Consider the following 24839-nt stretch of genomic DNA (forward strand, 5'->3'; position numbering starts at 1 on the left):
CCGACGCCCACACTGGGTCTTCCTCCTAGCTCCTTGACCTATACAACTGCCACCCACCCTAGCGCTCAAGCCCACCCTCCATTCCCAGCTGTCCCGTCCCCAACTGCACTTCTTGCCATGGCAGCCCCGTGCTTGTTGGCCGAGCCCCTGTTAAGGAGCTGCCAGAGGAGGACTCCTTTAAACTTGACTCTGGTCATCTACTCTGTGTACTCAGCTCCTTCTACTCTGCTACGGAGGACTGGGAGCGGGCTCTCCAGCAGGGCATTTGGCGTTCTGGTTGGCAGGCCACCTGCTGAAAAGAGCGGCCCATATCCTGTCCTGCACAGCCAGGGATGGTGACTGTGGGGCTGGAGGTGGTCCTGATGAGCTGCGTGGCTCACTGTCACCACACAGGGTCCTCAGGGACCGGCTGGCGAGTCAAAGACAGGAACGGGAGAGGTGATGATGGAACTAGAGGGTGCTGTGGGAGCCGAGGAGAGTGGGTGGGGTGTAGAAGCTGAACTGGGCAGGGAAGCAGACCCCCTCCTGGAGCCCCCGGTGATGAAGGAGGGGACACAGCCCAGTGGGTGCCCTGACCTGAGCTGCGTAAACCTGTTTCAGCCTTCTGGATACCAGGTTCTGGTCAGATCATAAATTTGTGATGTCTCATGTCACCTGTCTGTGGTGACGGCCACAGTACCAATGGGACACTCTCTAATCCAGTCCCTTGGACTGCTTGCGAAGGGACATTCCATGTCTTTGCCTAAGTTGGAAAGGCAGTGTTTTCCTAAAGAACGGTCGACTGAGAAATCACGTCTAAAACACAGCATGCACAACAACGCGTCTCTGCAGACCCTGGAAATTCATCTTGATTACCCACGGGGGGCACTAATCTTGGTTTGTTTGTTTGCCACTCTCCAGCGGCAGGAGGAGCCTGTGTGCGTCTGCCTCTGTACAGATGTTGTTGTTGTTGTTGTTGTCAGGGGCAATCAAGTCGGCAGGCTCTTGGGGGCCTGCGCACAACCCCGCCCAGTCCTGCGCCCTCCTCACACTCTTCCCGATGCCTGAGCTCCTCGGTGCAGCCGCCGTGGCCACCCATCTCATCCAGGGCCTGCTTCTTGTTCGCTGCCCCTCCACTTTCCCAGGCACGGTGACCTTCTCTAGGGCTGGTCTCTCCCGGCAATAGGTCCAACGTATGGAAGGCGAAGTCTCACCGTCCTTGCTTCTGAGGAGCGCACTGACGGTCCTTCTTCCAAGAGAGATCGGTTTGCCCTGTAACGGTGACAGCCTTGTACACCCTATGGGGCAGTCTCACCCTTTGCTGCAGGGTCGCTATGAGTGGGAATCGGCTGCACCCAGGTTTGCTTGAGGTGGGGGTGGGGGGTGTCACTAAAATCTAGTCCAGTGGTTCTTAACCTCCCTCATGCCACAATCCTTTCATACAGTTCCCCCAACCATAAAATTGTGTTCGTCGCTACTTCATCACTGTCATTTTACTACTGTTATGAATAGAGCAACCCCTGTGAAAGGGTCGTTCGGCCGCCCCCCAACGGGGTAACGCCCCCCAGGTTGAGAACCGCTGCTCTAGTGGCTTAAAACGACAGCAACAATGAACTATCTCCATGGATTCTGTCATCTGGGACGCCACCCGGGACTGAAGTTGGTGGGGAACTCGACAGGGCTGGATTATCCCAGGTGCTCATGGCAACCGTGGGCCGTGTTTCCTCAGGCTCGGCCTCGCCATTCCAGGTAGGAGCATCCGATGCCCCAAAATGGAACACTCCCAAGACCCAAACCCCGAACCCACTACGGTCACAGTGGACTCATTGGGATCTTAGACTTTAGGCCCTCTTGTTGGTACCTGTGTGGAGGTCGGGGTGGAGTACAACCTGTCCATCAGGTGGTAGCTTGGTGATGCTCCCAGGAGTGAGGCCTTGTGAAAAGAGAGACACTGCGCAGATCGTCTCTCTCCCTTGGCCCTCTCGGCCATCCTGCTCGCCTGAACTGTGTGTCTGGCTCTGGGGTTGGCGGTCCGTGAGGCCTGTCCATCCTAGGAGCTGTGGTGCCCGGTCACATTCTGCCATCCGTGGACCCTCACACCTCTGCCCCCACCAGCCTGAGCTCTCCCCGCTCCCCTCTACACCATCCTGCTTCACCTGCTGGGAGCTGCGTGCATCTGAGGGTTTGTTTCAAGCCCGCGTCTGACCAGCATCTGACCCATGGACTTCAATTGGGCTGGGCTGGGCCATTTTCTTGCTATAAAATGATACACAGTTCTTTCTTATACATCTATGAGTGTCACTGGGTTTCTTCCTCTAGAAAACTCAGCCTAACACAGTGACCCTACGGGATGGAGTAGGACTGTCTCCAAAGGGTTTCTGAGACCAAGTCTTCACAAGAGCAGCCAGCCTCATCTCTCCCCAGCAGAGCCTTGGGGACGCTGGGGGGTGTGGGGGAGAGTTGATCCAATGACCTTGTGGTTATCAGTCCAAGGTTTATCCCGGTGTCGCCAGGTCTCCTACGAATTAGCCTCAGGAACTACACAGAGTCATTTCTGTCACATCCTATTGACGTAAACAAGTCACAGGACCTACCAAGAATCAAACAGAATCAAACACAGGACCTACCAAGAATCAAACACACCCCTCTGCACTAAGAGATGTGGTACAGAGCTTTCAGCCATCTTCAGCCTACCACAAAGTGCATTCTGGGAACTACTAGTCTAATCGAAGCTCCCATCAGACCATTCATCTGCCACAACGCCCTCCATGATCCCCCCAGTGCCTCACACTCTCCAGCCTGGCCGGCTTATCTTTCCTCTGACTGTCCAGACCCTGACCTCCAGCCCATAAATCGACTTGCCGAGCCTCAGCAGCAACCAAGCCCCAAGGCCTTCTCTTACGCGACTCACTCTGTTTGGGATATATTTTTCCCCCTTTTGCTAGTGAATTTCCTCTTCATTATTTAAAACCCAAGTTCAGAGTCCAAGAAAACTTCTCCAAGAAGTCAGCCACTCCTTTCTCAGGGTAGTCATGGCTCCCGAGGGCTACAAGGACTCTGATGTTCTGGGTGTAGTTCGCACCACATACAGGCCCAGTACTGTGAATCCTCTGAAACACAGAGAACACAACTTCAGAGCAAATATAACGGTGAGCGAGGGGAGTGTCTGAGTATTTGGGGAAAAAATAGATATAAAATGATACCTGTTCATAGAGAGATATTAATAGACAAATATATATTATGGTATGCATTTTTAAACACTTAGATGGCAGCATGTGTACGGTGTGCTGGACACAATTGGTGTGTGGCTCGTTGTGGGAGCTGTGGGACCCCACAACAAAATGACTTATTAACATTTTTAAAAATAAATTTAAAAGGGGGGCATGTTTTTTAAAGGAAAGCTAGTTTGCTCTGTAAGCTTTCACTCCATTCACAATAAAAAGTTTTGGGGGGTGGAATAACTTAGACAAAACTTTTAACTGTGCAAATCCTTATCTCGCAGAATAGAAGTGCTATTTGGGGAGACCTAATTTTCACCATCAAACTATGCGTTAGCCCCACACTTCAGGATTGAAGTTCAAAGTCCAATTCTGGCGACAGACATCGGTACAGAACTAGAGCAGGATGGGCTTCCCCCAGGAGCCTGGTGGGGTAGTGGTTACATCAGCAGCTCCTCCTCGGGAGGCAGAATGGGCTTGGTACTCTGGCCCACGGTTCGTCTGGGAACCCCACAGGGGGTCGCTGTACATCAGCATTGACTCTTGGCGGTGAGTGAGTTTCCCAAGCTCGGTGCCCAGTCCTTGGCTTGTCCACGCAAACCATTGTCTTAGGGCCTCGGTGTTTATTGGGAAGCATTCTTTGTCCATTCTCTCCAGCTCTAACGGCCTGAATCTCACATGCCGGGGGCTCAGCGTCGAAAGGAAGAGCTCTTTTGTTTGGTTTTATTTTGTTTTGCTTCAGCTTTTTATGGGGTTTCAGCAAAAGCTTGACGAGCAGATGGCTTTTCCATCCAACAGTCGGTGCAGGCTTTGACCCATGACTCTGATGACAATCCCCACAATGCCGCAGGACTCTTCCCATTTCCTCCCATCTGTCTTCCGTTCCTTCCGGTCTTCGGAGCCGCGTCCCTGGGCAAATGCTGCCCTTTGGCTCTCACCTGGCTGACTGTTCTAAGGAGGGCGCCCCTCCCTGGTGAGGTTGCTGCCACATAGGCCGGTCTAGCGCTGCCTGAAAGTTGGGCCCCGGGATGGTCTCTGTTCGGGGAGGGAAGGGTGTCCACGGGTCTCGTCTCAGAGGCTCCCCCAGACCATCCAACCAGGACGCTGAACGTCTTTCCTGTGACGTTGAGTTTTGTGGCCCGTGTTTCACTTACTATCCTGCTGTGGGGATCCTTCCAGCGTGGTCAGCAGTAACAGCCTGGCACCGCCTACTTGCTCTGGCCTTGGGCTTTGGCGGCTGGGGCTGGTGTGGCCATCACTCCTTCGGACTAGTTGCTTCTTTGATTTGATTAATCTTCTTGGCTCGCGATGGGAAGGAGCCAGTCGTTGTACCTTAGATGGCTGCTCGTGAGCTTCCAAGACCGCAGCGTTGTCGTTTTGGACAATGGTCAACCTCAGGGGCTCCTGAAACGACGGTGGCCCAGCCACTCATTCCCTTAAGGAGTTTGGTTCAGGCTAGAAAGTTTTCATAGCGTACCCACCTGCGGTGCGCCCCACTATGTTCACAGGTGATTGAAGAGTTCTTGAACCTGACTCCCTTCAACTTGATGAAGTCCTTCGTTCTCCACTTTTCACTTTCCAACCCATTGTTGTTACAAGTTCAGGCACCAATCTTAGATGCAGTGGGCTCAGTAGTGACTATTTTCATGCTAGGGCGCTGCTGGCTGTGTGGCTCCAGGACACTGAGAGCTAACGTCACGAAGAGGTAGTGCAGGATGGCCCCCATCCCTTTCACACAAAGTCACCTTTTGGTATATCATTATTTTGTCTAAGGTGACATTTTATATATCAAAGTTTGTCTATCAAATGGCAGCTGCAAACACTCACAGCAACCTGCCACCCTGCCGCCCTCGAAAGGGCGATCTAAAACAGCAACCGGGCGCAGCAGCAGCAGCAGCAGCAAGGCCTTGTGCTGAGCTGGAGGACAGGGTGTCATGGAGGAGGTCGGAAGGAGTGGAGTCTGTGCAGAGTCTTGAAATCTGAATTAGACTTCTCACAGCAAACCAGGGAAAGTGCTTTCCGGATAGAGAGAGCACGACGTACAAAGTTCAAGGGTGTGGACATACGTGGCCTCTGGAGGGCCAGTGAGTGATGGCTGGATTGAGAAGAGTCGATCTATTCTGACTCACGGCAACCCTGTCGAGCAGAGGAGAACTGCGCCGCAGGGGCTACAAGCCCCCAAATCTTTATGGAAGCAAACTGTCACATCTTTCCCCCAAGAGAGGTTTGTACCTTTCAGTAGCAGGTTCTCCGGGGCTGCTTTAGAACTGGTGGAAGGGATGACCAAGGACAGAGACACAGACGAGGGAGCTGGCCAGCCACGGTTTCCTCTACAGGATGGAAACTGGGATCTAGCTAGGTCTTGGTGGTGGCACCGTCATTGACCATGCTTTGTAAAATGCAGCCTCCCTAGTCTCTTCCTATTGGGTCCCAGTAGCCTCCCCCTCCACTCCTGTCATCAAAAAGGTCTCCAGGCATCGCCAAACGGCCCCTGGGGGAAATCACCCTGGTGGGGAATCAGCCGTGTAGGATTGCTGACTCCGCCTCATAGTGAGTCCTCAAGGCTGCCATCTTCCTGGGAGCAAACCCCCAAGCCTTGTCTCACTTGGAGTCCCTGGTGGGCTCGAACCACCAACCTCCTGGTTAGAGGCCAACCACTTTCCTATCGCATCATTCTCCAGGCCCTTTCCACTGTCTTTTGAATGCATCCCGGAGGGAACCAAAGGCAAAGGTCCTAAAGGAGAAAGGGAATGCTCTCAGAGACAGGAAGTCAAGGAATCGAACTGTCATAAAGTAAAAACAAACCAAAGAAGTGATACAAAACGAATTGACGAAGCTAGAAGGCACTTTAAGGAGAGACAAGTGGAGGAAGTGAGAGGCGGGTTCAGGATAAAGTCATTTTCAGAAGTTCAGAGAGAAGAGATGGCCTTGGGATTTGAAGAGAATAGACAGAAGTTAAAAGAGCAGAGGAGCCGCTTGGAAATCAGCCTAAAGGGAGCTGTGTCCGGAGCTGGAGCATCTGAGAAGATGGTAAGGGCTCCACCGGGCTTCCTGTCTGGTTTTTATGGCCTTAGAGTTCATGTGTTTCAGAAGCGGGGGCGGAAATACTGGTTTTCTACTGACAATGGTGAAACGTTCCCTATAAAGTCTGTTTGCGAAAATGTAAAAAGGCAGGTATTGTCTTTGTAGCGGGACCGTTAGCAATAAAGAATAGAGCCACTGACGGGGCATGGATCGCACGATCACAAGGACAGCGTGTGAGCCACCGAGGTTTGGAATGAGGAGGCCTGGCCCAGGGCACGGCCAGACCTGTCACCGGGACCCACTGAGGTTGATGATGCCTCCAGCCCCTCTGCCACTCAGCCAGGTGCCCAGCCCTCCTGCCATCTTCCACGAAGCCCCACAGAGCTGCACTCGGCAGTCCAGGGTCTGAGCGAGGTCGGGCACGCTGTGCTCAGCCGGGAACAGTCCTTCAGCCCTTGCATCTTGGTCCCTCAGGCCAGACTTGTGTAGCTTCCGGCAGTCGGGAATGACAACTGCCTTCGTTCCCTGCCCAGGTGGGAGGGACCCCAAGAGGAAGGGTGTGGGGACTAGATTGTGAGTCATTCCTCCCACCACCAGGCCACTCACCTGCTTAATTGCAAGTCAAGTTAATGGCCTGCTAATGTCTTGGCTGTTTTGAGTGGGTCGGGAAGGGCACTACACCCACAGCTGACAGGAGGGGCTTTCAAACACTCGTGGGGGGAATGGAATTGGAAGCTAATGGAATTTTCCCACGGATGTTTTGAAGCCCTCTCACAACACATATTCTCATGCACCCACAGGGCTCCTTAGTCCAAGGGTGGGGTGGGTGTCATTGCCACCTTGGGGAGATCCCCAGGCACCGTGACCCAGGTCATGGCTCTTCCCCCTTCATGCCCACGTCCCCAAGGGTGCAGATGCACTGAGCACAGGCATGTGGGGTTGCCGATTAATTTCCACAACTTAAAGAAATGCTGAGCAGAGGTGGCGGGCACATGCAGAAGACATTCTCTAAAGTGAGCGCCACAGGAATCCGGGGGGCAGCGGGGGTTACAGCTGGGGGGGGGGTGGCTCCCGGTGTCCCAGAGACAGGCTGTTGCCCGCCGAGGGCTCCTAAGCCAGTGTTTGTGATGCCCAGGTGTTCCTTTAGCATCCTAATGAAGGCAGCAGCAGCACTCTTCGTCACAGCCCTCTGAGCATCACCTCCCCAAGAATTCACCTAAGTCCTGTAGATGAAAAGGTGCAGGATCCTAGGGTTCACAGATTGCATTTAGCAACGTCCCAACCATATTATTTCCTACCTAATGTAATTTTTCTGGGTTTCGACAATTTTACCATTTCAGCCTCCCTCTAAAATTAACCTGACTTCTATTCGTTCTTCACAATCAAATGAGCTGAGCGTGAGAGTGAGGTAGTGCTTCTAACTACCTTCTAAGTAACGAGATGTAAAGGTTTCTTGCCTCCACCATCTTCATTTGAAATGGCAATGCATTCCCTCAGAGGGACAAGGTGTGGGTGTGGGAGGTGAAGGGAGAGAGAGGAAGGGGCTTCTGAGGCAAACAAGTTCATGGGTAAGGCTCTTCTCCTCCTGCCCCTCCCTCCTTAATCACCCATTCATTTATGCAATGAGTACTTGTTACTGAATTGGAGGGAGATCATCGAACCAGTCCAGCAAGAGCCTCGCCCTCCGAGACTCCCGTTCTAGTGGAAGTTACACAAGTCAACCAGCTGATGCCATTCCTTCCGTAAATAACAACCGATCCCGTCATCTGTCAACCAGTCACAAGTGAGCCTTTACAGAACACGAGGCACCGAGAGCCCTTCATTGAGCGACACAGTCAAGACCCTTGCCTTCAAAGACAGACATTTGAGTGGGGGGGAAACAAACACGATGACCTTTGGTGTCTCCAAGGAGGAAGATAGCTCAGTAAACCGCAATCCAAGAACAAAGTATCACATCATTGTGAAGGAGGGGGAGTGGGGAGTGGGGACTCCAAGCCCATCTGTAGGCAACTGGACATCCCCTTACCAAAAGGGTTGTGGGAAGGAGACAAGCCAGTCAGGGTGCAGTGTAGCAACGATGAAACATACAACTTTCCTCTAGTTCTTTAATGCTTCCCACCTCCCACCCCGACCCACTATCAGGATCCCAATTCTACCTTACAAATCTGCTAGACCAGAGGATGTACACGGGTACAGATAGGAACTGGAAAACAGAGAATCCAGGACAGACGAACCCCTCAGGACCAGTGGTGAGAGTGGCGATACTGGGAGGGTGGAGGGTAGACAGGGGGAACCAATTACAAGGATCAACATATAACCCCCTCCCTGGGGGACAGACAACAGAAAAGTGGGTGAAGGGAGACATTGGACAGTGTAAGACATGACAAAATAATAATAGTTTATAAATTATCAAGGGTTCATGAGGGGGCAGTCCAGGGAGGGAGGGAAAAAAATGAGGAGCTGATACTAAAGGCTCAAGTAGAAAGCAAATGTTTTGAGAATGATGATGGCAACAAATGTGCTTGACACAATGTATGGATTGGGATAAGAGTTGTACAGAGCCCCCAATAAAATGATTTAAAAAAAACCAAAACTCAAACCAACATCCTGATGAAGGAACTCGTTGCCCAGAAGATCTACTCAGAATCAGGGCTCACAGAAGTTGGGGGTGGGGTGGGGGAGATGTACTTCTTAGCCAAGACACATACCCCCATCTTAAGACCAGTGCCATGCCTGCCCACCACCTCCAAGCTTTTCAGTCTACCCAGGAACACCTGCATGCCCCTTTTCCAACTCAACCCTCACTTGGCCATAACCCCTGGGCTCCACTGCGCGTTTCTATCATCTTCCCACCCAAAGTCATCATCGAGTGGAGAGCAGGGGGAAACAGCCCTGGGCTGGGCGGACTAGCTGATCGGCTGGGCCAGAGCCCGGGGCTGGTGGACTCGTTGAGTAGCTGGGTCAGAGCCCAGGACTGATGGACTAGTTGATTAGCGGGGCCACAGCCCGGGGCTGGCTGACTAGATGGGAGGTTGGTGGGCGGTTTCGTTGGCCTTGGACCCAACAAACAGCCTTCGTGGAATCAGGCACTTTCTATCAGGGATGGCATGCGACTTTAGTCACTTTACCAAAGTGGGCAGCAAGGAGGTTTTAGGTGCAAATGTCCACCGGTCTCCTGACCGACGCTAAGGGCGAGTAAGACCAGAGGGCAGAGCAACCAGCCTGACCTTGAGCTGGGCCAGCCCCAACTGGGCCAGAGGTCAGCGCACCCGCCTGCCGCGCCTGCGCAGCACAGCGCCCGCGGGGGCCGCCCCCGGAGCTACCCCGGAACTGCGCCGGCGCAGTGCGCCGGGCGCTAAGGGGCGGGGCCTCGCTGCGCCGCGCGCTAAGCCGGGGCAAAACCCGGACGGGATAGGGCGTGGGGCAGCGCGTCGCGGACGTCCGCGCGTCGGCCCACTGCGCCTGCGCGCTGCGAGCCGGCTGGGGCGGCTGGGGGCGGGGCAGGGGCAAGTTTTCCCTTTTTGCCTCCTTGTGCCCCAGCGCCGCCCGGACATCGCGCAGGTCGCCGGCACCATGAAGATCTGGACCTCTGAGCACGTCTTTGAGTGAGTTTGCGGGGTGAGGGCACACGTGCGGGCCTGCAGGCGGGGCGGGGCGGGGCGGGGGGAGTGCCCCCAGAACTTCCAGGAGTCGGGCCTCGGGAAGGGGCAGCCAAGCCTAGGCCCCACAGGGTTCAGGGGGGAGGGGGCGTCAAGGTCACGACCCCGGGGTGCCCATTGCCGCCCCGCGCACCGTAGCTGGCCCTACTGGAGGAGACCAAGGACCCACAGACGTGCCTCGGGCTCAGTGGGACAAGTAGTGTCCACTTGCGGCCTGAGGACCGGGGCGTCGCAGAGCACGTGGGTGGACAGCGCTCACGGTTTCGGGAGCAACTTCCGGGCTTTGGAAACAATGCTGGAACGAGGACCCAAGGATCTAAGGAGGCGTGGGCTCCAGAGGGTGCAACTGGCCAGCCGCCCTCAGGGCAGAGGGAGCACTTACCTCACTGAGAATGGATTCGGGGTGAGCTCGGGCCACCGGGATGCCAGTCCTCGCCGCGGCTCGATGACTTAGGGAGCCAGCTGTGGAATCAGAACCCAGAGTTTAGCTAACTCCATCCAACAAGCGGTGGTACCCCGCATTACTCACTGCCACTCCACCCGACGGGAGGGTGCCTTCAGGTCGCTTCGGGGCCATGGTCACTAATACCTTTTGGGTTGTGTGAAAGTTTTCACAACAGAAATAGGCCTTAGCCCAGGTCGACCATCACAATGGAAGCCCCCTTCCAGTTCCATGATGCCATGCCCAAGAGTCACAGGTGCGATGTATCCCCGCCCCCGCCACGCCAGTCCAATACTCGTTTTTCTATTCGGCCTCTGACACTCTTGAGACGCGCCCTTTGTCTTAAACACCGGTTGTGACTCTGATGTGAATCATTTTCTGAGCTATCGCCTCTGCTCCACTGATCTCACTCCTTGCCACGCTGTTTTAATACTTGTGTTTTTGTGTTATAGTTTTTGTGTTATAGCTGCCTGAGAGCAGCTTTTAAAGGCACTGACAATGTCTGTACAAATATGCTTGATACAAGTGATGCATGGAATGTTATAAGAGCAGTAAGAGCCTCCTATAAAATGATTTTTAAAGGAAAAATAATAATAAAAGACATTGAAACGTGTTTACATACTCAGTGAATCTGACACAATCTAAGGGTCCACACTGTCTGGAAAGTACAGACTATCTAGATCATGAGGAACTTTTTGCCCTAAACTCTATCATCTTAGTTGGGGGTGGGGTGGGGGTCTGATGTTGTAGTCTTTTTGTTCTTTCTCTATTCAACGTCAGCACCTAGAGCCCTGGACAGTCTCTTCAATAATAGTCCCACTTAAAGTGCTTCAGAAGTTCTTGACACTGTTTCCCTGGAACTCCCTTCCATCATCTCCCAAAATCCTCTTCTCTGTGTAGCCCCCTCCCCAACTTTCTGCTCTTTGTGTGCCTCTTTTGACTTTCCCCCTCAGCGGGAAGGGTTAGGCATTGGCTTTCCCATCCTCCACCATCTTGTCGGTCTTTCTTAACGCTGTCTCATTTTTCTCGTTAAAGATCTCTGAGGTTGTTAGAAGTTCTGGGAGAAGCGGCACTGCCCTGTGCTGCCTAACTCCCCAGTCCCCAGGCCGCTTGAGCCCAGGTCCCATCTGACACGTGTATGGCGCCCACCTCTGGACCATCAGCACTGACCTCTGACAAACGTCAAATCCTTGTCCTCAGGACCTTACCAGGTGGCTCATCACACAGCATCTCTGAGATGTCCTCTCTCCTCTTCCATTTTCCATCTTGCTTTTTTCACCTGAGGGAACGCTTTAACAGCCGATCTCCATGTTCCCGTGTCTTCTCCATCTTGGATGTACCAACACTTGACAGCAAGCCCCGCCTGTCGATGGTGCTGCCCAGTTGAACCCACTCATTGAGTCTCTTGAAAAACCTGAGTAACAGGCATTGTGCTACGTTTTGTTCAGTCAGTCAGAAGGTGGTGCTGCTTCAATGGCTTTCACGCTGAGCCCACCCTGAGTTAGAGGTGAACAACCAGGCAGGCCAGCAGGTCACAGCAGGCTTTTCCAAGTCCACTTTGGAGCTGTGGCCCCAAGGCTCAGTGTCGTACAGTATGAGGTCATCTAACCTGACGACCGGAAAGCTCATTGCTCACAGTACAGTTAAAGCTCATTGGTGGCAGACAATCACCATGTGCATTCATTATCCTGGTGTGGGAGAAGACTGGGCCCAAGCTAAGTCCACATGGGTGTTTCCTGTGTGTCACAGAGAAGCAAGCCAGCATGAAATTATAATTCATGCATAGCCCCCCTGCAGCCATGCAATGATTCATGTTTTTGAGGGGGTCGGGGAGGAGGTGAGTACATAGAAGTCAGCTAACAGTGGCATATGGCTGGATGGAGACCGGGAAAGGTTTGCCTGATTCTCATTTTAGATAGTTGCCTTGGTAACAATCAGAGTGCTGGGCCTGCATCGCCCCCTTGTTGGGGACAGGTGAGATGTATGAAGCAGCTCCATGTCGAACTTGCGTTGATGGCCGGCAACAGCTCGAGTTTGAAAGCCATGAGGTTCGTCCTGCAGGCTGCCACTGAGAGCACGGACATGGGACGTGATGTCACTGGTGGTCCGGATTCAGGGAGGAGACAACACAGTGGGATTGTCGTCTGCGGCTCTGGGCAGAGAGAGCATTGAAAGTAGCACTCTCCTTTCCCTGAATGCTGGGCACGTGGGAGCGCGAGGGTTCCAGTTGTCAGACTGGGACCACGTAGGCCACGTGGTCCTGGTGCCCATCGTGGTTCCCCAGGGTTCTCAGGAAGGCTGCCTTCTCCAAGTGTGCCTTGGTCACGGGAGGTGCCCGCGCGCGGGACAGCAAGACATCACATTTTGCATCACCCAAGTGCACCTTTTCAAGAAAAGCACAGGTGCAAGTTCCTCTGGTCCTAAGTGCCACAGAGACCGCAGGGCGGGGGTGGGGGTTTCGTGGCGCCGGGAAGAGCGCCCTAAGGATGTGCTCGCGTGTCCGGGACAAACCACGCAGAGACAAACCAGGGGCACTGCAGCCAGAGGAGTTGTAGAAACGGGCTCAGAGGACCCTCAGTGTCAGCTCTGTGTCAGGACTTCCGAGCATTGACTGCGCCTCTCTGGTTAGGTGTTGGCTGCTAATCTCCAAGTCGGCTGTTCGAACCCACCAGTTGTGTCTTCCCTTCCCCCCCCCCCCCCCGTAAACAGTCTCATCAGCACTTTTTTGGCTTATCAATTATGGGGAAAAACTTAGACCTGGGCATAGGGGGTGAGCAACAGGCAGCACCGTTGTAGACACTGGGTAGTGGTCCTCTGTGGGGACCCACAGCCTCGCCCTAGGGGCCATTTCTGTCACAATTGCTGCCATTCCTGAAAGGATTCCTGGGTCACCGAATTGACTGCGTCGACTGTGGAATGAAAGGGTGGGTTGTGGCCACTGTGTGCCTCTTGAGTGATGGATCTCTGCTTGGTGCTGGCAGGCACCCTTGGGAAACAGTCACCATGGCAGCGATGCAGAAATACCCCAACCCGATGAACCCCAGTGTGGTGGGCGTCGACGTCCTGCACAGGCACGTGGACCCAGCCGGGAAGCTGCACAGCCAGCGGCTGCTCAGCACCGAATGGGGCCTACCCTCCGTCGTGCGGTCGGTGAGTGACGCCACAGAGCCGCCCACAGAGGCTGCTGCTGCCCCAGGAGACCTGTTGATGGGTTGGGGGGGGGGGGGGCTGGGAGGGTACTGGGTGACTGACCAGCGTCCAGCCGGACTGTTGTCATACACTGGCCTTGGGAGTCAGGACCATCATTCCCACCTCAGTGCAGGCAGCACTCAGACACTTAGAAGGAAGCAGCTAATGTGTCAGCGGCGCTTCACCCTACCACCACGAGATGCCTGCGTCCGGAAGCCCCCTCGACGCAGAGGTCTCCCCTAGATCCCTGCTTTCCACCGTGAGCTCCAGTGCATGCCTCTGGGAAAGGGTCCTTGATGGCCCGCTCTGGGAGGCGCCCCTCTATTGGGACCTTTGGCTTCCTCATGGCACCGATGGTGGGTCCAAGACATGCCACGTTTTCCCTCCACCACAAAGTGCCGCTGCACTTGCTGGGAACGCCACCCTAGGCTGACGGCAGTTTCTGGATGTTTTGCCTAGATAATTGGTGCAGCAAGAACCAAAACGTACGTTCAGGAGCATTCTGTAGTTGATCCCGTGGAGAAAACAATGGAGCTGAAGTCGACGAATGTAAGTTGGGCTCCCGTTTGCTGGAGTTTGAACACGTTCACTTGGCTTGGTCTTTATCTCCTGCGAAGCTGGTCTCTGAATGAGTGTTTAGTCATAGACGGTGGCCACACACCTGTCTCGGGGAGCCCACAGCCACCTTCCCTCTGTACCCATGCCTCTGCTGGTGGAGGGGACGAACCCAGAGATGAGTTGGGGACCTGTGTATACTAGGCACATCCCTGTGCCTTTTCTCAAAGCTACCGACCTTCCTTAGGCGTTGGCGAAGAGCAGTGACCTCGCCCTGTGCTCTGCGTGACGTGAGCGGGTCATCGTCCCACGGCCGTGGGGTTTGCGTGGGTGTTCACCTAGTAGGGTGTGGGGTATGGGTGTTCGTTCTGGAAATGTTTTTCCTCGTAGTTTCCAAAATGATTTGACTGGGCTTACTGGTGTGGGTTTTTCCACTCCACAGATTTCCTTTACAAACATGGTGTCAGTTGATGAGAGACTCATATACAAACCCCACCCTCAGGACCCAGGGAGGTAAGTTGAAAACATGCGGAAGGAACGACTTTTTGGGTGGTTTGCCTGGTTGGGGGGTGGGGGTGGCTTTTCGCCACCATCACGAGGTGGGTCTGGAGCTCTGTGGGCATGTCTCTGCTCTAGAACCGTGCTGACTCAGGAAGCCATCATCACCGTGAAAGGAGTGAGCCTCAGCAGCTACCTCGAGGGCCTGATGGCAAATACGATCTCGTCCAACGCTAGTAAAGTGAGTGAGGCTGCCTGTCCTGGAAGCTGATACCCAGCCCGCTGTGCGGCAGGAGTCGCCACCAGAAGGCAGCCTTCACTGCCTGGGCTCTGGCTGCCACCCTGACCACTCTGCCGGACTGGGGCTTTTCTGGCAGCCATTCAGCACTCCACTGGGGGTACCGGGGGTCCAACAACCCTTTCACAGGGGTCACCCAATTCCTAACAGTAGCAGAATGACAGTGATGAAGTAACAACAGAAATCATGTTATGGTTGGGGAACTGTCTGAAAGGGCCGAGGCCTGAGGCTCGGGAGAAACGATTTCTCAGCCCCCCATGAGATATCAGGACCACAGGAATAAATGTGTGCCCCGCAAATACAGAAAGAGGACGATGTTTCCTCACCACCTCTAGGTCTTGTCCCTGTTTTGGCATGCGTGGTTGGTAGCAGAGCTTAAGGAAAATGCCGCAGGCTGCAGCGTTGCTGTACAGCACACACCTGGTGTCATCACTCCTTCATCCAGAACTCCGCAATGGATGGACGGACAGCTCAGCCCAAGGCCACCAGTTCAAACCCATAGGCCCCCGCAGGAGAACAATGCGGCACTCTGCTCCTAACCCTACAGGGTCACTTGAGTGGGGATACCCAATGGCCGTGGGTTTGGTTTAGAAGCTGCTCTGTGCCAGTCTGGGGACACGAGGGAGCAAAGCACATGGATCTAGACACGTGTGTCGAGGGGAAAGGAGAGAGAGAAGGGGATGAGGCTGCAGCCTCGTGGGTTTCTTCCCACGGTGTGCCTGCTGATGGCAGGAAGGAAGAGGGGTCGCTGGGAGGGCATCAGGAAAGGAGCTGACAAGCCAAGAACCAAGACAGAGAGTGTCCTCTTCTAAGGGGGGGGGCTAGATCCTGCAGCGTCTCAGGGTGTGAATTGTGTTCACCCCCAAAACACCGTGAAATAGACTCCCTGTCACTTAATTGTGGGTTCTTTTGAGAACATCTTTTGCATTCAAAATTAAATGGGTGTATAGATTACAACCCAGCTGCCATCGGGGGGCGAGGGGGGGTTGGCTTGAGGGAGAGAGAAGGGTTCAAGCCATGGCCTTGTCCCCCTTCGCCCCGGTGCCACCCGCTCCTCCGAACCACCCGCCGTGCTGTGCTGTTGATTACTCAGGCTCTCACCCAGCAGCGGTAACCATGCCTACTTGTTTCGCAGGGCCGGGAAGCCATGGAGTGGGTGATACACAAATTAAACGCCGAGATTGAGGAGCTGACGGCCTCCGCCAGAGGAAGCATCAGGGCGCCGATGGCGGCAGCGGCGTTGGTGGAAGAATGACAGTGAGACCTGGCTGCAGCACTGGGTCCTGGGCTCCACGTTGGCAGGATATTTATTTGTTATTTAACAAACACGACTCTTACTGTATGTAGACCTTTTTTAAAAAAAATCTAGAGTCTATGTAACTTTTGGTCGACACCACAAAGTACAGAGGGCTGCTAACTTAAGGGATCATTCTCCAATATTGTTGTTTGAAATGACCATCAAATTTTGAGGGTGCCAGTGTTTATGGGAAAATAGAACAATGGGGCTGGGGCGGGAGGGGATGCTCTGAGATTGGCATTGGCATACTAAATTTCATGAAGGTAGATCTGCAAGTTGTCTGTACCGGGAACACCTGGCTGTGGACCAACCTGGAACAAAGCAGTGCTGCTGCCCTGACTTTCACAGGATGCCAGGGAACCTTCCCGCCAAGGCAGAAACAATCCGACTTTAAAAGCCATCGGCACTTGACTGCAAGATCTAGCTCTGCTATTGACCACCATGAAAGAAAGCCACAGTGTTTTGATTGGGCAGCTAAATGCTATTTTTGAAGTCAAGGTAATCACAAGTTCTATATGATCCCAAACCCACCCTACCCCACCGCCCAAAAAGGGAGATTTGTATTGTATTAAAGAGTACTGTACTGATTTGCCGAAGCTGCTTACCTGAGTAAAAGCCGTGTGTGCTTGCCACCGTCCCTGCTGCTGGCGTGTGCGGTGCGTTGAGCTGAAAAATAAAAGTCATTACCTGAAGTTTGCAGCACTTGGAACATAAACAGAACAGCTGTTCACATCTCTTAGCATTTCACATTTGCCTAACTTATAAATTGCCATGTGTCAAAACCATAGTTCTGTAATTGCTAAAGCATGATATGTCAGGTTATTTGAATATAATTACTTTTTGAAGTAATTGTGACCACAAAACATCTCTTTTCCGTGAGGAGCTGTACATCATTTGAAATTACTCAAAGGATGTCTTGAGCTGAAGCATCAGTTCCAGGCGCTTGATGTCTTTAATAATACGGTGTCACTGAGGCGTGGGGGCGAAGAAGAGCATCAGACAGGGATTGACCTAAGCTAAGCACTGATGACATTGCCCGGTTCCTCTTAGTTACGGAAAGTTCTTATTCGGCATGCCAGAGGGCAGCGGCAGGTGGGAAAGCAATGCAGTAAATATATTTTGTTTCTTGCTTGGTAGCAGGTAATTATCGGCACTAAATAATGTACTTGCGACTTGCATCCAGGGGGCTTTTTGTGAAAAGGTGATTTGCTCTTGCCTTTATGTTGACACTGTAAGCGGTAAGCCTTGTATCAGGTTTCCTATGAAAAAGACCAGCTGATCCATGTCCAGAAGCCACAGAGCACACAGACCTATTAGAAGTTGTTTATTTTTATGTAGAACATTGTTTAGCTTAAGGCATCATAGGACATTTGTAAAATTAGATCCAATAAGGTTTCTGAGTTTTGTTAACCAGAGATGGTTTTTACAACCGAATTAACACTTCAGCCAAACAAAAAGCATTGCTAGTGATAGTTGATTTTTAAGTTGCCTTGCGTGTTTTTGTAAATTGGACTTCAAAAAAGGTGCAATGTCCTAATGTTATGAGTTTTCTAAAACAATCATCTTTTTAAAATAGTCCACAGCTTTTACCCTAGAAATAATACACAGCAAGCAATTGCATTTTAGAGGACAAACGAATACACTGTCGAACATCGTGTTCATCTTTAAAATGTACGATGTGTGGATCAAGGGAAAGCTATCTCGTTAATAAAAACGCCCTGTTAACTATGATGTTTTCCTGATTATTTCTTTTTTGTAAAGGTGAAGAGCTGCAAAAACTAGGGGCTTTTTCCACACAAGAAAGCCATGGAATTGCTTCAGGATGCCAAGGTCCCTGAACGGCCGGCTGGACCTCGGGTCGAACCCCGCCCCCGCGACCCCCGACGTGTGCTGTGGGGGCGGGCCTGGGTGGTCTCGGAGACCCGCTGGGGGGACACCCGCGTATGCCGAGCGCGGGCGGGGAGAAGTTGGGCCGCCGGGCGCGCGCCCAAGGCGACGCGCGGCCCCGAGACCAGGCGGGGCCCAGCTGGCCGGTTCGTTTGCTGTCGCGGGCTGGGAGGGGCGAGGGCTCCTGCCCCGCCGGGGGCGCTACGGAAGCCCGGGGGACGCAAACCCGGGGTCTCGCGGAGCCAATCGGCGAGCGCGGGCGGCCGTCCCGCGAGGGGATTGGCCCCTGGGTCCGGACCGCTCGCCCCTATTGGCTGCGGCGCCGGGGGGTTTCCGCGGCGGGGCAGCAGGGTCCGCTCCAGAAGGCGGGGCGGGGCAACGGCGGGATTGGCAGGTCCGCGCGGCCCCGCCCCTTCCGCTCCGCGGCCTGACCTTCCGTCGCTGGGCAGCCGGCTACACCGACATTGAAGGCGTCCTCGCGATTCACTCCCACGCGCTCCCCCCTCGCGACATCATGGTGGCGTACTGGCGACAGGCTGGGCTCAGGTAGGCCCGCACCCGTGGTGGGAGGGTGCTGGGGGGGCGGTCCCAGGGGTCACGCGGGGGCGGGGTAGGGGGCGGTGACCCCGCGACCGGACCGCAGTGACCCCGCGTGCACATTGCCCTCGGGGCCCAACCGTCGCAAAGATGGCGGCCCTGCACAAAGGACGGACCTGCCCGCCGCCCACGGCCCCTCCACTGGGCGACCTCGGGGTCCGGCCTAGGCCTGCCCGGCCCCCCTCCTGGCGCCTGGCCCAGAACCGACGGAGGCCCCGAGGGGACGGAGAGGCTGGTCAACGTGGGCAGTTCTTACCGAGAGGGCTCCTGCGCGCTGTGCATGGCGTGCAGCTTCCTACTGGAAGCAAGGTGCCGGCATCCGTGCTGAGCGCGCAGACCTTTCCAGCACGGAGGCGGGGCGTCGAATAACCTGGCCTGTTTTGTTGTTTGTTTGTTTCCAACTAACCCCTGGCCGATCGGCTTTCTTTCCTTCGTGTAAAGTGGGCTACACTGTAGAATGGATGCGCTAAAGGTGAGTGGCCCTCGGAGGTGGTGGAGGTGTCACCCCAGATCCTCACCGACTGAACAGGGGACACGCTGACGGAGGTGCAAGGCTGCCTTGCAGGAGCAGCGTCCTGTGGGCGAATCACTACCAGGCCCCCAGCCTGCCGAGGTCAAGCCCGCTGTGTGGAGCTGAAAGGGTCCTCGTCCTTGGCTGCACCCCCGTGCTACCCGCCAACTCATGTGACAACTGTGACACGCCATTGTTTACCCCACCATGAAGGCAGTCTACGCCTCCTTGGCTTTCTTATATTGCTTTCATCGATGACTGAACAAGCCAGGGGGGCGGAAGGTCACTGGAGAGGATGGAAACAGGCACTCTTAGCCCGGGCCCAAACTTCAGAACTGGAGGGAGGGGGCCAAGGAAACCTGTATCCCTCCCACCAACCTGTTCTCAAAAAAGTGTAAAGAAGCAAGCTGACATCTTTGGGGAAATAAGATGTTCATGGGAGACCATCTACCAACAAGAAGCCAGTTTTTCGATATCTTACCAGAATTGATGACATCCTCTGGAGACTTGGCCGTTTAATTTAGAAACCTTGATTAGGAAGTATTCTCGATGGCAGGCATGCCGAGCAGAATCCAATATTCCCAGGAAAGCCTTTAAATCATTTATCAGAGGGAAAGCTGTATTAATTCAGAAGTTTTTTTAATTACAGCCAAGCTCTGCATAACATCTGATCAGGCGCTGTCTGCCCGACCACATCCTCGGTCATGGCCCCCACCCCCGGAAAGCCAGTGATATTAAAAATCTGAGGGATAGATAGCGATCCTTAATAACAAAGGGGGGGGGCCTGCTCTGTACCAGCCATCAAAACGTTATTACTGTGTTCTCCTTACAAGGAAGTCTCTCACTGCCTCTGGAAGCATTTTAAATTTATTTTCTAATCATGGAAAGGAACAAGGTATACTAAGGAAGACAAAAATTGGACTAGTTGACGTTAGATATGAGCCACACCTAACTGTTCCAGCTCAAGCACAACTGCAACTTACAGGCAAACCTTGGGAGGGAGGGTGTTCGTTATCTGGGGGAGGAGGCTGCCAGTCATCTATTACAGGGTCTACCCAACATCCCATTCACCTGCCATCCAAGTGCACAGAGCCTGTCGGGCCCTTACACAATCCATAGCCATCCATGTACCTTTTCAGAATAATCAGATGGGTGATTTTAAATAAAAGAGTTAGGGGGCATGGTCTTTGTTGGATCTCTGCTAATGTTTTGGTCTTTCCTATTCTGGGGACTTAAGTCATTTTTGGGGGGGCTTAAACAACTCTTAACCACAACCCATACATACATCCGTTGTGTCGAGCACATTTGAACATTTGTCGCCATCATTCTCAAAACATTTTCTTTTTACATAAGCCCTTGATATCAGCTCCTCATTTTTCCTCTCCCTCATGAACCCTTGATAATTTATAAATTTGTCTTACACTGTCTGATGTTTCCCTTCACCCACTTGAAATGAATAACTTAAAGAGAAAGTACCCTACAGAAAAGAAACACCAAAGAACCCCTATCCAGACACTGTGTGTACATCTCTTCCTAGTAGCAGTCTTTTTTATTTTCTCTCCCCTGAGATGGTATTAGTCTTTTATAAATCTTCTCTGTGATAACCTAGAGCCAATTTGAATGGGAAGGTATGGGCAGAGAAGCCAGCACAGTAGCCCAGCAGTCTGGCTGTTCACCGATAATTAACTTTCTCTCCTACTTTTCTTTCCCCAGCTACATCCGCTACTCGCAGATCTGTGCAAAAGCCGTCAGGGACGCCCTGAAGGCCGAATTCAAAGCCAATGCTGAGAAGACTGCTGGCCACAGCGTGAAGATTGTGAAAGTGAAGAAGGACTAATCTGTAAGTAGCTTATTGAGGAAAAGAGATGCATCCTGAAACTGGTGTCTGTGTTTTAAAACTCAGCAGTTTTAGTTCTCAGGATGTTCCCAAAACGCCCCCCCTTTTTTCTTTCTTTTTTTGGTCTTTTTAATCAATAAGTCCGTTTAGAAGTTCGTTAGTGGGGGAGTAGTTGACAGCTCGCAGCTTTCAGAGGTCTGGCGTAATAAAGGAATGTTGCCCCAGCCCGGCAAGGAAGGGGTAGTTGACACATTGGTTTTCAGGTGATTTAGCTTGGGCCAGGTCGAGAGGCGGCCACTTGTAATTAGAGGTGTTTCATTTGCACGCCACCTGGTTGTCGGGAAGAGGAGCTCCCCAGCTTTGTGGTCACGGCAGGCCTAGGCCTATTGGAGCTGCCAGGAGCACGAGAATTGCCAATCCGTGCATCGCTGTCTCTTGCCCCGCGCCTCCCAGTGCTCTCACAAGCCACCCTTCCTGCACGCAGAGGCTGGAAGCACCGGCCCTAAAAGCCACCAGGCTGCCTGGTACTTCTCCCAAGATCTCAGCATCATCCGGTTCCCTTCTCAGACCACAGAGCAGAGAGCCCTGTGCAAGTCTCCTGTGGGGGGGCTTGTGTGCACCACACTCCTGGGCGCTGCTTTGGTCTTTCTTGGCGTGGTTATTTCAGAGAGAAGCCAGGCAAATTATCGGAGGAGTGGTTTTGTTTTCTTTTGTCTCAGATTAATTTTTGTGTCTTGTTTTAGGAGGGCCTCAGATCCACAGTAGCAAGGCAGGGTAATAAATATTAATCTTCTGGCAGCTCGGGCTTGTGAGCAATTTCACTTCTGGAACTGTCCCCTCAGCACTTTTTCATTTTCATTTCAAATTAGTAAATATTTTATTAAAAGGCTGGAGGTGGGGTGTTTTGAAATGAGCCCCCTTTTTTCACCCCCCTCACTATGAGCCCTCTAATCTGATCAGTGTGAAATGATACCTGAGAGGAGGCAGGGCAGGAGTTGCAATGAGCTGGCTGAGAAAAATCACTTAGCCCCCCCTGTCTGCCTTGCTGCTGAGCCAGGCTTGGGGTCCGACTCACTCCACTCTGTTGATGCCCTTGCGGTCATGAAGTCCTGTCCAGTCCCTGCAGGAAAAATAATGGCTCCTCTCCTTTATTGTCCCCCCAAGGGGTGGTGCCCACCACTCCTTAGAACACGAAAAGTGAGTCACTTCTTGTAAAAGCAGAGGATTTTTCATTGCCTGGAGAGGGTTTAATGGCCCTGAACCAGGAAGTACCTGCCCAACCCCTGGCCCAGGGGCTGAGGGGCAGCTCGCTCTGTTGTCCCGGGTCCCTGCTACAGAGGAAGATGCTGCCCACAGTCATGGCGGGTTCTGTAAGAGAAACAAGGACAAGCAACTGTTGCATTTTCTCTTTCCTCCTAGACCCAGACTAAAGCCTGAAATGCCACCTGGCCAAGGTGAAGATGTGTGGGCCCATCTTGTGGCGGATTGAACGGCATCTCTCGGGTGGAGGGGGGGCGGGCGGGGGGGGGCTGTCTCAGTGAGAGATGGACAATAAAGCCAGTAAACTGAAGTGTGATTGACTGGTTTCTCTCCGACTCAGTCTTGATACAGGTGTGCATGGCAGCAGCAGTGGGATTCTGACCCATGGCCTGGGATTCGGGAAGAAGAGAGAACAGCATTAATATCTAGTACCCAGAGGGCTTAGGTGACAGGCATTGTGGTCTGAGTCTTCCATGGTCACTTGACTGCCGGGTCCCTTATCTGCATGGCAGAAATCACACCAGAGTCACAGAGGGGTTAGTAGCCCCTTGTCTCCCCGCCTGCATCTGGAGACGCAGTTCAGCCAGAAGGCTGAGTGCCCGTCCTCACCAGGCACAGGTGAGGGAAGAAGCAGTACCGTGCTGTGCGCAGAAGGCCTGGTGCAGAGGATCCCAGCCCCAGGGGCGTGAACACGGCCCTGCACCCGTGGCCTCTGACTGGGAAGGGGCCCATGCTGCCCATCATCTGCTGATTGAGTTAACAGCCTAGTCCAAGTGGCCGAAGGCTGGTGCAGGCAGGATCAGGCTTGGTCTCGGGACAGCCGCAGGGCGTGTGCAGGGCCAGTCATTCGTTCCTTCACTCATTCAGGGAAGCATTGTTGCAGGTGGTGTGTTGTTATCGCCCTCCAACACCAGGAAGCACTGGGCCAAGTAAAACAAAGCGGGGGGCTGGGGTGTTCACTGTTTGGAGAAAACTTCAACAGGAAAGGTTGGAGCCCCGGCCAGCTTGTGCACTTGCCCTGCCCCACCTGCCCGGTGGGACCTGCAATCCCGGTCACAGCTCAGGGCCTGGCTGGCGGAAACGCCTTTGTCCAGCGTTTCCTGAGGCGACTTTGGCCCCAGGCCCAGCCCTTGACATCCTGGTTCTGCTCATTCCAGGCTTGGGAGGAGGGGCTCCCGGCTGAATGGGGAAGCAGTGCCCCAGCCCCACCAGGGTCAGGAGTCCCTGGAGTCCATTGCTTCCAGGTGGTCGTCCTGTTTTGAAGCCTGAGGACCTCAGTGTCAGCATCGGGGCTGCAGAAGTGCCCTTTGGCACCAGGGACGAATAAGCAGCCTTGAGTTGAGATGAGATGGTAGGGCCCATTTGGGACTGGGCAAAGGAAGGCCTGCGTGACTCCCGACTAGGGCCCATCAGTTAGGGAGGCAGGTCTGAGGAGAGGTGAGGTTTAGGCACTGGGTGTCTGTCAGGGAAAGCGATGGTGAATTGCCCAGTGAAGACGTTCACAGCCTCTTTCTCGGATGGCATACACATGACGTGGGCTCCCACACCCTAGTCTACTTAGGGGGCCCCAGGCAAACACAGGCTGGGGGTTCTGAGGTGGCTGTCCCATCCCTAAAGGGGTGAAGGTGTCAGGCAAGCTGGCAGTCCTGGGATTCCACCTTGTTACTCCTTGCAGAGCAAGGTCGCCATTAGCAACCAGACGGCACAAGGACCCCCACTTGTCAAAACCAGAGGAGCCCTTTCTCCTGTTTCTAGTTAATTTACACACATGCACGGACAACACTTCTGCCACACGAGGGAATAGCATGATGAGATGCATTTGCGATATTTTTAACTACTAAAATTAATCAGTCTGAGCTGTTAAGCTCCAAGAAAAGGAATTTATTTAGTCTGAAATAAAGCAATTTAGCCGTTTAAAATTGAATCTCCTCCTCCTTTAATGAGCACCAATGAGCAAACAAATCTTTGCAGCCACATAAATCAGCCAGTGGTTTTTTTTCCCCCTAAAGCGCTAAATCTGTGTCTTGCCGTGCATCTATATGATTCTACTGTCTGATTGTGAGAACGCGCCTAAGGAAGTGTGTGCCTCAATTCTTACATTAGCCCAGGTTGTAAATCAGTCCATCGGGAGCCAGGAGCTTCTGCCGAGCTGCCACTGTAGAGCTGCCCATCCTCAGTAATCTGCCTCATCAACCCAGATAGTGTTTGAAACACTGGGTTTGCTTGTTTCTTTGATAGTTTGGAGGGGTGTTTTGGGTTGGGTTTGGGGTTTTTTTGGGGTGTGTGGAAGTGTGTGTGTGTGTGTGTGTGTGTGTGTGTGTGTGTGTGTGTGTGTGTTGGAGGACACTGGTCTGACCTGCCCACAGCCTGCGAGGCTGGAGTTTGTGTACATTTTGGGGTACCCACCCCACATGCTGATGTGGAGAGAGAGGGTCCCTTTGTTAGTTCCCAGTGTAGGTCGGAGTGCAGATCCCAGGCCTCCCCATCTTCCCATCCCTCACCCCAGAGCTCAGTGATAATTCCAGAGGGCCGAGACCCCCCTCACTGCCTGATGACACATGCGTGTATGTGGGCCTGTCTGTGTTCAC

General features: G+C 53.4%; 2 protein-coding genes across 2 annotated transcripts; both read left to right on the forward strand.

The window, feature by feature from the left end:
* Positions 1-9672: 9672 nt before the first annotated feature.
* On the forward strand, positions 9673-17887 carry PRELID3B (PRELI domain containing 3B). The gene is made up of 6 exons (XM_075528365.1): positions 9673-9826; positions 13304-13472; positions 13971-14060; positions 14509-14579; positions 14703-14805; positions 15998-17887. The coding sequence occupies exons 1-6, from the start codon at positions 9795-9797 to the stop codon at positions 16115-16117; spliced, it is 585 nt and encodes a 194-aa protein (XP_075384480.1). The 5' UTR covers positions 9673-9794; the 3' UTR covers positions 16118-17887.
* A 547-nt stretch (positions 17888-18434) lies between these two features.
* On the forward strand, positions 18435-22513 carry ATP5F1E (ATP synthase F1 subunit epsilon). Its single transcript, XM_075528366.1, has 3 exons — positions 18435-18592; positions 20868-20994; positions 22411-22513. The coding sequence occupies exons 1-2, from the start codon at positions 18561-18563 to the stop codon at positions 20989-20991; spliced, it is 156 nt and encodes a 51-aa protein (XP_075384481.1). The 5' UTR covers positions 18435-18560; the 3' UTR covers positions 20992-20994; positions 22411-22513.
* The last annotated feature ends 2326 nt before the right edge of the window (positions 22514-24839 follow it).

This window comes from Tenrec ecaudatus, chromosome 12, assembly GCF_050624435.1.
Source record: "Tenrec ecaudatus isolate mTenEca1 chromosome 12, mTenEca1.hap1, whole genome shotgun sequence".
NCBI lineage: Eukaryota > Metazoa > Chordata > Mammalia > Afrosoricida > Tenrecidae > Tenrec > Tenrec ecaudatus.